Genomic DNA, 10,563 nt, shown 5'->3' with positions numbered 1-10,563 from the left:
GATCTTTCACCTGAATGAGTTATGGGCATAACTGTTCCTTAAGTGTTGGGCCTATTAGTGCAGGCACATTCTCATGTGCACACACACACACACACACAGGTATAAACATTAATTCTCAGAGATGGTATCTTCTACTAGGAAGGAAATGTTTCCTAACTTTCACCATTTCCAAGATGCCATCTCCATTCACGAAGTTAGAAAATCAAATTGCATACAGAAGAGTGTTTATTTCCTTTTGCTAGTCCTTCAGGCCTACGATATGAGAAAAACACCACACATGCTTTAATAAGTCCCTCCTGAAGTACAAGAGAGGCTTCAAATGGTTGATTCTTGTGATGACTCATCAAAATTCACCACCAATGGCTTTCACCCAGTGGAGAATGATCATCAAGGAAAGGGGAGGCTGCAAGACTCACTTCCAGTAACAAGTATTAGAAGTCCTCACAACAGAAAATCATCAGCATCTGGAGTTGCCAAGGCGGCTTCATGGACAAGGTGAAGGATGAGTTGAAACTTGAAAGGTGACTGTGCTGTGCACAGGGGTGGAGCAGGTGTAGGGTGGGGTAGATGTGGAAGGATGCAAGGGTGAAGGACTTGCATAGGGAAAGGCACAGAGCCTGGCAGGGCCCCAGGTGAATGAGGACACTGGAGCCAGAGGAAACAGATAACTGAGATAGGAGAGATCACTGAGCTGCCAAAATACCAGACTGAGTATGGACTTAGCCCAAAAGCCCAGGAGGAACCACTATCTATCCTTGAGAGGAGAAAAGTTTGGAAGTAACTTGGGATTGGGGGCAAATAAATCTGGCAGTGGTGGGCAGGACAGATTGAGCTGGAAAGAAGTAATTCTTCCATATTATCAATATTACTGCAGCAACCCAGGTGATGAAGCCCTGATTGTTAGACTGTAGTTCCATATGAGCAGGTGTGTCACACATGATAAGCCCAAAGTCTTCACACGCAGGATGTGGTCACATCTTTAACTAAGTACAGTTTAGTTACCAGGAGCAGTCAATCAAGGAGAGCTGGTGAGGATTAGAAACTTCCCCTCTCATGTCCAGAGAGATCCCACTCCCCCACGCATAAGTCATGAACTTCCTTATTCTTTTTATTTTATAAAAAATGGGTCACCAGTATCTCTTAGTATGTTCTCAGTCCACTCCCACTAGGCTAGAAAAAGATGAGGAAAGAGTTGAGTCACTCTCGGAGTCTCAGGAGTAGGAGTACCTTTGATGGCATTCACGCTCTGTGCCCGTATCACTTATCTATTGCTGCAATGTTCTTCCATAACAACAGCCACCATGCCTCAGTGGAACACAACAATGAATGCTGATGTTAGTTCCTAAGTCAAGTGATTGGTGGGGCTGCCCTACTGATCTGAGCAGACTCGCACATGCATCTGGCTGGTCAGCTGAGGACCAACTGGTCTAAGATGACTTTAGCCAGGACAACTCAACTCCGTATGGTCTCTCATCCTCCAGGAGGCTAGGCAGGCTTGTTCTCATAAAGTGGCAGAGTTGATGACAAAGAGAGAAGCAAGCAAGTCATTTTACCAGTTTGCATCCAATTTTCTCCTGTCCCCTTGACCACAGCAAATCCCATGTCCACAACCAGAGTGGGCACGGGTGGGGATTACAAAGTTTCAGGGCAATGGGCACAGATGGAGAAGCCACTAATGCCATCATCTGTCACAGTGCCCCAAAGACAAAAGGCTAGAGGGGATTGAAATCCCCCAAACAGCCCAAATCCTGGAACTGAGGGAGGAAATCTCCATAGCAGAATTGGGGAGGAGATGATAGAATTGGTCACAGAGATGTGAGTCTTCAGTTAGAAAAAATGGTGAATCACAGACTGACCCCATGGCTGATTCTTGCCATTTCCACATCTGTAAACAATGAGACTTTGGCCAACAAGTGGCTGAAGATCTATTCTTCAGCAGATGATCACAAACACTTTTGCTTTCTCTAACAACTGGATTTTTCCCTTCAGTGTTCAAATGTGATCTGCTCCCCTTAGATAAATTCTCATTTGGCTTCCTAAACCTCTCCAGCTACTGAAATTCTTAAAATGCAAGGAAAGAAGGAATGGATGAGAAGCAAGAAAAAGTTATGTTCTTAGTTGGTTGTTCCCTTCCAGCTGGCAGAGTACTTAGGCTGGGGGCAGGACTTTGTCACAGAGAGCTGGGGTGAGGAAAGGCAGGGTCTCAACACACTGTGGTTGACGAAGTCTAGAATATGCAAAGGCTGGACTTTGAGGCTACTGTGTCTCTTGGTACCCTTGGCTCTAGGGTGTGGAATAATCCAGCATGGACAGGATGTCTGTAGCCCCCTGAAAACTTAAGAAAGAGACGGGAGGGCTATTTCATGAAACACCGAAGTGTCTACTTCCCAGAACAGTTCTACTGAAAGGGGGTTGCTGAAGGCAGAGTTGTGAAATTTCAGAAGGGCTTTCTGTTTTTCAGAGAAGCGGAGAAAAAACCTAGGGCAGTCGATCTGGAGCAAAGAGCTTGTGAAACAGCACAAGAAATGCCCAAAAGCCAGGGACATAAGGAAAGGTGAGACCGGCCTCCAGGTAGATCTGCCGAGCAGGGCTCAGCTCAGAGAGGTGCCATCATGGGCAAAGAACTCAGGAAATAATGCTGAAGATGATGCCAGGAGGGACCCCAAGGCTGGCCATTGGGGCAAATGGCCTCTGTGAGCACTGCCCCAGCCTGTGGCAGAGGTGAGAGCTGACAGTTGTGGCCAAAATGGGCCACAGGAAATTGCTCAGCTTTGGGCTAAGGCATTCAGATACAGTGGATGCCAAAGAGAATAGGAATTCCCAGGCCTACCAGGGCCAGTGACAGTGTTCCTAAAATGGATTGGTCACTGCATAAACCTATAGCCCACAGAAAGAAAGACAAGGGACTGTGTCTGTAATTTACCTCATCTGGTAACTTGTGGTAGGATTTACTCATGGGTGTGGACCAGTGATGTGTAGGGATAAAGGGGGCAGGGCAGGAATTCAGAAGCAGCGTCTTTAGAAAGATCTGGACACCCCTCTTTGTCCTCTATTCTGAGACGGAGGAGCCCTCTGTTCACTTCTCGGAGAAGCAAGGACATCCATTCCAAATGCCTCTCCTTCGTCTATGAAGACTCACCAGAAACAGAAGATGTTTTTTTCTACTCTCCTTTCCTTCCCCAGGCAAGAGGCGGACTCCCAGGTTCACAGAGATACATTTATAAGGACGCAGGCCAATGATTTTAACCTCAATATTCCTCAGTTCAAACCAGTTGCACTAATGCAGTAGATTACTACACGCGGAGTGCTGTCCTTCCCCCTCTGGCTGCCGGCTCAGCGACCAGCATCGGGGCCCAGCCGCTGCCTTCTCCTGAGAAGACAGCGCCATCTTGTGTAGGAACACTAATTGAGGCTGCGCCAACCCATTTTTATCTTTTAGTTCATCAGGTTTCCACTAAGTCTGTGCCCTTGTGTTGACTTTCCAGTGTTTACTAAGATGTTGCATTATTAAGAAACATTCAGAGGTCCCTGAGAAAACTAAATTGTTTGCAGAAACAGGGTGTCACCCTAAAGATGTATCTTGTTTTTTGGCATAATTTTTGAAGACCTGTTACTTCTCTCCCTTACTTTTGAGCTTAATAGAAGCAGAAAATCTGCCAGCTTGTTTCCTCCATTTATTTTTTTAGTTTTATTATTTTGAGACAGAGTCTCACTCTTTCTCCAGGAGTAGAGTGCTGTGGTCTCAGCCTAGCTCACAGCAACCTCAAACTCCTGGGCTGAGGTGATCCTCCTGCCTCAGGCTTCCGAGTAACTGGGACCCATCCAGTAATAGGCACCCACCATCATGCCTGGCCACTTTTTCTATTTTTAGTAGAGACAGTGTCTTGCTCTTGCTCAGGCTGGTCTCATACTCCTGAACTTCAGTGATCCTCCCACCTCAGCCTTCCAGAGTGCTAGGATTACAGGTGTGAGCCACCTTGCCTGGCCCTGTTCCCTCCATTCAAAGCATGTACATGAAACAGTTTTCTACCAGCTCTTCCAGCAAGTCTAAAATGTCCTATTGAGCTTTTCTTTTCTTTTTGTTTTTTTTTTTGTAGAGACAGAGTCTCACTTTATGGCCCTCAGTAGAGTGCCCTGGCCTCACACAGCTCACAGCAACCTCCAACTCCTGGGCTTAAACGATTCTCTTGCCTCAGCCTCCCGAGTAGCTGGGACTACCTGTTGAGCTTTTCTTGACAATGTGTGGCTCAGCCATGGTGTTGCTCCAAGGGAGTGAATGGTCCAGACTTGTAGCATTTGCTAATTTCCCTGATGCAAATACCCCCACCACAGCTGATCTGAAGGACCAGCATGGCATCATGGCTGCAGAGCTGGGAAGAGATGCACCTCATTTGCTCTCAGCATCAAGGACCAGCAGCACCAGCACACCGTGGGAGCCCCTCACATTGTGCTCATCTGTGATCATCCCCATCATCACTTAGAGATAAGTATCTGATCAAAAGGACAGAAGCCTGTTGGAAACAGGTCAGATTTGGAGAACCAAAGGTCTACAAAGTACCAGACAGAGCCAGGAGGAGGTGTGGGGAAGAAACCCTCTCTCCCTTTTTCAAAGACACAAAATTCCTGGTTCCTAGATGCTGTGGCTCAGAAGGTTTGATTTTCACCAAAACAATAATACATGGAAGGCATTTAAAATAGTGCCTGGCGTATAGTTCATGCTCCTTAAGTTGTTAAAACTCTTCAACTTTCTGGGATGCCTCAACAGGCATCATAATCTGGATAAATTCTTTTTTTTCTTTTAATTTATGCGTCCAGAAAAATAATTGTATTGTCTTCGGCCCCCAATAGATATTCCTTCAGCATCCACGGGAAGTTCCTGAATATTTTCACTTGAAAAGGGCCAAGAGTAAGATTAGTAAACAGTCCTTCAACTAGAACAATTCTTCGGGGAACACAGCATTTACTGAGCACTTCTAATACATGCCAGACAATTCCACAAGATCTCATTTCGTCCTCACAGCAATTCTGCAAGGGAGCTGCTATGGTTGTCTATTTGTAAATAGGAATCTGTGGTTCTGCAACGTTAATGGGGTTGTTCAGGGTGATATTGACAAAGCAAAGGTGATTCAAATCAGGACATTTTGGCTTCGAGGAATATCACTCTCCCTGAGTGTCCATACCAGCCTTGAATGAGAGAAGGCAGTGTTCACAGAGGAATTTTCATCTGGGGTTGTGAACCCCATTTTCATGTCATATCACTATGTGCATGGAGCCCCTAGATTTGTGCAGTGCACAGCCTGTGCACCCTTCTGTCACTCTATATTCCTCTTCCCTCTTCTCTGTTACCTGTGTCCCAGGACCATCTTCTCTTCTCCAGCCTACACCAAACCAGAAACAAAGGTCCAAAGAAAAGATTCACTTCCCCCTATGTGAAAGACAAAGATTTTTCTCCTCAGAGGGCTGAGGAAGGGGAGAGGAAAGATTGTGCCACTGAAAACAGGAGTGGTGGATAGTGTAGTCCAGAAGAGCAAGGAGCACTCAGCACAGAGGAGAAGAAACCCTTCCATCAGAGGAGTCGGTGAGGGAGGACGCGCTGAGGGGGGAAACTGTGTGCAGAGGCCAAACACCCCTCTCTGCAAGGAAACAGGCACAACCCACTGGTACGAACTTCCTAGCATCTAAAGAAGCAGCTGTGCTCACATCTGGGCAGCTGTGGTACAGGACAGAGACCACATTCAGGGAGTTAAGGGGCCTGGAGGCTGCTGTAACCCTGCAACCCCCTTTCTACTTTTGAAGTTTGAAGAAACTGGAAGTTCAAGCCAGTTTAGCTGTTTACTGTGACTTTGAGAGGCCCCTGCTGATATGTGGCTTATATAAATCCAGACAATGGAAAGAAAAAACATAAATTCCAGCACAGGGAGATTCAGAGGATGCTTCACAGAGTTAGTCGTGTTAACATAGCATCTGCCCTCAGCCAGGGGTGCTGCAGTGGGTGTTCCTGAAGCCCTCTCCCATCTCACCAACTGCTTGGCCACCCTGCCCTGCCCCTGCAGAGAGGGCTCGGGAGGGAAAGGAAGCTTTCTCTCCCATTCTTCTGAACATGGGGAAGAGCCAAGAAAATGTGAGGAGGGGAAGAGAGAGAGATTTCCCTAAGAAAAAGACTGTATGTTTGCCTTCAGTCAAATGAGCCTCTACATACTGTGGGATGCTAGAGGACTGTTTATTTTGCCACTTACAAATGATCAGAAAAACAACTTTGTTTAAATCTTAGAAGCTTAGGGACCCTATAATTTAGTTGTTTGCTGTTAGAATCATTTGACTATTTTTGGCAATGTTTAAATGTAAGTACTTTAAGTCACCCCTCTGCCTAAGGCTAACAGAATGGTTGTTTAAATGGTTGTTTAACCTTGGGTCCATTAACCTGGAAACACAATACCAAAGAGTCACCTGACCATGAGGATAGCACAGGCTGGCACACACAAAAGTGTTTGTGGTAGGGGAAGGGAGGGAGCCCCAGCAGCTGAGATGGACAGTGATCATGAACTTTGGAAGTGTTAAAGAAAAGTGGAGGGTTTGGAGGCAGGGGTGCTGTCCCGGAGGAGGCTGAGGATGGAGCTTGTCCTTGAGAACTCCTCTGGCCTCTGGAACTGGAATGTAGGGCCTGTATCCAAGCATTCCAGTGGCAGCCAAGATCGTCCCAGTTCCTCCAATGGGTTTCTAGTGTGTTTTGTTTCCTTTGATTATTCTGTTCAAAGAAAATAGGGTGTGTTGATGTTTTAGGTAAGCGATGTGCTTTCTGGGTGATCTAATTTATCTAGCAGTGAAATGAAAAGGCAAAGAATGATAGAAGGAAGAAAATCTCCTGCAATACCTCAAGGAAAACACGAGTTTTTATATGCTGTTATATGAACACAGATATGCCATTCTGCTCTGTGCCCCCCATCTTTTACTTCCTAAACCGTAGACAGCAAAAACATAGCTGGTGTGAAGAATACATGTTGCACAGGGTGAGGACAGAGGGGTGGGCAGGTGGAGAACGAATATGTCTGACACAGAAAAGAACCAGCTATATACCTTGTCTCATTTAGTCCTTACAACCACCAGATGGGTAGCTAGCATGTAAACAAATAAAAACAAAACAAAAACAGGCCCAAGGGAAAAGGTCATATAAGTGGGAAGACTTAAGATTTGAATCCAGGCCAGTCTTTCTCTCTCAAAGGCAATGAACACTCTGAAAATGTCAAAGCTTCACAGAGGTCTCATATTTTTAGAAAACATACAACATGGATGAAATATTTTTAGCTAGTGTGCTTATAGCAATCTATCAGGCCTATTCTTTCCAAAATAGTAACAGACAAGGTGAGTAAAGGGATTCTAATCTCAAGAAGGTTAAATTTCCACATCTAAGTAGTTGTGGTATGTTGGGATAAGGCAGTTGTTTTATTTTCTTAAATCAGGCCAAAGTCGAGAAAGTAGATTACTGGGGCCATGCAAGTTGACACATGTCCCTGAGCCCGGAAGTTGGAAAAAGTTGAGCCAGAGAGGTGAGTATTGGACTCTGCCTCTTATTTTTCACTTCAGTTGACTTAGATTGGTCTTTAATTGGAGACTGCTGATATGAGAAATGCCGGTTTCTTTGTCTACACCCATCTAAAGCAGCTTGTAGACTAGTCAGGCATTCAACTCTTCTCTCTACAAATGGCATTTCCCCCGTCTTTGCTGAGTTTTCATTCTTCATTCAAATGTTTGGGTGTCTGCATATTTAATGCACACAGATGCCAGAGTTCTGTCGGAGCCAAATATTTGGATTGAAAACCACTGAGAATATCCACAGAGTTGACTGTTCATTCAGATACTTGGCATTGTGTAAAGACAGTTGAGTTTTAATAATAAAGTCTAAGAATGGATAGAGCTGGCTGTTGGCAGGAAGGCATGGTCCTGAATCTAAATCAGTGTATATTTTTAAAGCCAGTGAACATTTGTATTAAGCTGAAGTGCTACTTGGTCTGAGGTCCCCCATCACAGAGGGCAAATGCAAGCCCAGCCATGTTGCCAAGATGAGATCATGGCTGCTGGGGTTGAGTTGAATTCAAATTTTATCCGATGAAGCCAAGGAGAAGAAAACCAAAGAGCATGTAAAACACTATATTCTAATAAGTTTGTTGGACCAAGCTACAGATGTCAACTTCAACTCTCAGAAACAGAGCCAAAGGGGTGAAGAATAAAATATAAACATTCAAAGATGAAAAGAATGAGGAAAGAGACCCAAGAGGTATCTAGGGGCAGGGCTGTAGTGATGAGGCTGGTTCAGTCAGACTCAGCCTAGGTGTTGGTATGAAGAAGCAGGTTTCGGCCATTTGGCAAGGCACAGATTTCCTGGGTCTGCTCAGAAACACCTTTCTCAGGGGACTTACCTGGTACTATGGTTTGAATATTTGTCTCCTCCAAAACTTGTGTTGAAATTTAATCCCAACATGGCAATACTGAGAGTGGAGCCTTTAAGAGGTGATTGGGTCATGAAGGCTATACCATCGTAAATGGGTTAATTCATAGATTAATGAGCTAATGGATCAATGGGTTAGTGCATTAATAGACTGTCATGGGAGTGAGACTGGTGGCTTTACAAGAAAAGGGAGAGGGACCTGAGCTGGCACACTTTGCCATGTGATGACCGACACCCCTCAGGACTTTGCAGAGTTCCCACCAGCAAGAAGCCTCAACCTTCTTGAGCAGCCACTCAGCCTTCAACTTCTCAGCTTCTATAATAGTAAGGATAAATGGCCCAATTTCAGATATACTGCTATAAGTAACAGAAACTGGATTAAGACACCTGTTCATAGAGCTCTACAACTGGCAAGACCACATTGGGCAATTTCAACCTGACAAGGACAAATGGCTTCCACTTGTGTCATCCAGTGCAGCAAACTCTTGGCCTACTATATGAAGAGTGTATGAAAAAAATAAGTCAATGCCCAAGAATGTAATTTCCATTCAGTTGCAGATCTTAGAGGAGGTAGACAGAGAAATATGATCTGGTCTGGAAATAGTATACCTAATAGTTAAAATCATGGACCTGGCTGATCACCGTGGCTCACGCCTATAATCCTAGCACTCTGGGAGGGTGAGGCAGGTGGATTGCCTGAGCTCAGGAGTTTCAGACCAGCCTGAGTAAGAGTGAAATTCTGTCTCTACTAAAAATAGTGAGAAAAAAAAAAAAAATAGCTGGGCGTTGTGGCGGGCGCCTGTAGTCCCAGCTACTCGGGAGGCTGAGGCAAGAGAATCGCTTAAGCCCAGGAGTTGGAAGTTGCTGTGAGCTGTGTGATGCCATGGCACTCTACCCAGGGCCATAAAGTGAGACTCTGTCTCTCCAAAAAAAAAAAAAAAAAAAACCTAGCTGACATGGTGGTACATGCCTGTAGTCCTAGCTACTCAGGAGGCTAAGGCAAGAAGATTGCTTGAGCCCAAGAGTTTGAGATTGCTGTGAGCCATGATGACACCACAGCACTCTCCCCAGGGCAGCAAAAAAATAATAATAATAATTTATTAATTAAATAAATAAAATAAGTTAAAAAATAAATAAAAATCATGGACCTCAGAGTCAGACAGATCAGGATTCAAATTCTAGCTCTGCAGCTTAGTTGGGGTTTGAAGACAGGAAATCAATCTCTCTGAATCCTCAGGCGTCCATCTGTGAGACAAGCATAATAATGCACCTAGTTCACTGAAGTGTTATGAGGCTCAGGGGTGGTGACAACAGCTGCAGTTTGCTGGGTCGTCACAGTGTGCTGTGCTCTTACAGGTAGCAGCACACACATGGCAAATGGTAAGGACTCAAACATCATCTCTAATACCTGTCCATATTCTAAAATGTTCATAAAGGAAATACAGTGCAAAGAGTTTTAACCAAGCAACACAAAAGTGCAGTTTTTTAAATCAAGTTACCACTCGTGAAATGTTAACAAAACATCTGTGTGAAGGTAGTGTTTGAGGACTAGTACTGGATGTGAAAGGGGATGTAAAGTTAAACCAGACCTGGTCTCTGCTGTTGAGGAACTTCTAGTCTAAGAAGGAAGATAAGATAAATACAAAAATAACTGGTTGCTGCCGCATATGAGACTAAGGTCACATCTGAAGTACTCCCCTTGGCCATCTGGTGATGATAGTGATATTCAGCAATGAGGTAAGTAGCACATTTTCTAGGATGAGTTGGTGAACTTCATTGTCAGACCTTCATATAATGACAGCTCTAATGGGCATTTCAGATTACTTTGAAGGGTGGGCTAAGCACTGGCATCAGTGCATAGCTTCCCAAGGGGAACACTTTGAAGGTGACTATAGTATGTTCAGCAATGAAGTATGTAGCACTTTTTCTAGGATGAGCTTGCAAACTTCATTGTCTGACCTCATATGTGCTGAAATCAAGATACAATGAGTACATTAGGAACAAGGAAAACGTTTCCTTGCATCTGGATGAGAGAATGGAGTTTCATGAAGAGGGGGAGGAAGGGTATGCCAGACACTGATGGTAGGCTCACCCAAGGGCCAGTCCCACCTCTCTTCTTC

The 10,563-nt window shown here is 44.8% G+C and overlaps 1 protein-coding gene across 1 annotated transcript in view; it reads left to right on the top strand.

The window, feature by feature from the left end:
• Nucleotides 1–486: 486 nt before the first annotated feature.
• LOC128598387 (60S ribosomal protein L12-like) overlaps nucleotides 487–10,563 on the top strand; it is a 36,849-nt gene continuing 26,772 nt past the window's right edge. The window contains exons 1-3 of the mRNA XM_053608729.1: nucleotides 487–521; nucleotides 2,462–2,554; nucleotides 3,273–3,393. Of these exons, the coding sequence (XP_053464704.1) occupies nucleotides 487–521; nucleotides 2,462–2,554; nucleotides 3,273–3,393 (249 nt within the window). The remainder of the gene's footprint in view (nucleotides 522–2,461; nucleotides 2,555–3,272; nucleotides 3,394–10,563) is intronic.

The sequence above is a fragment of the Nycticebus coucang genome, chromosome 11 (assembly GCF_027406575.1).
Source record: "Nycticebus coucang isolate mNycCou1 chromosome 11, mNycCou1.pri, whole genome shotgun sequence".
In the NCBI taxonomy this organism is placed as follows: Eukaryota; Metazoa; Chordata; class Mammalia; order Primates; family Lorisidae; genus Nycticebus; species Nycticebus coucang.
This window is presented reverse-complemented; position numbering and strand designations above follow the sequence as displayed.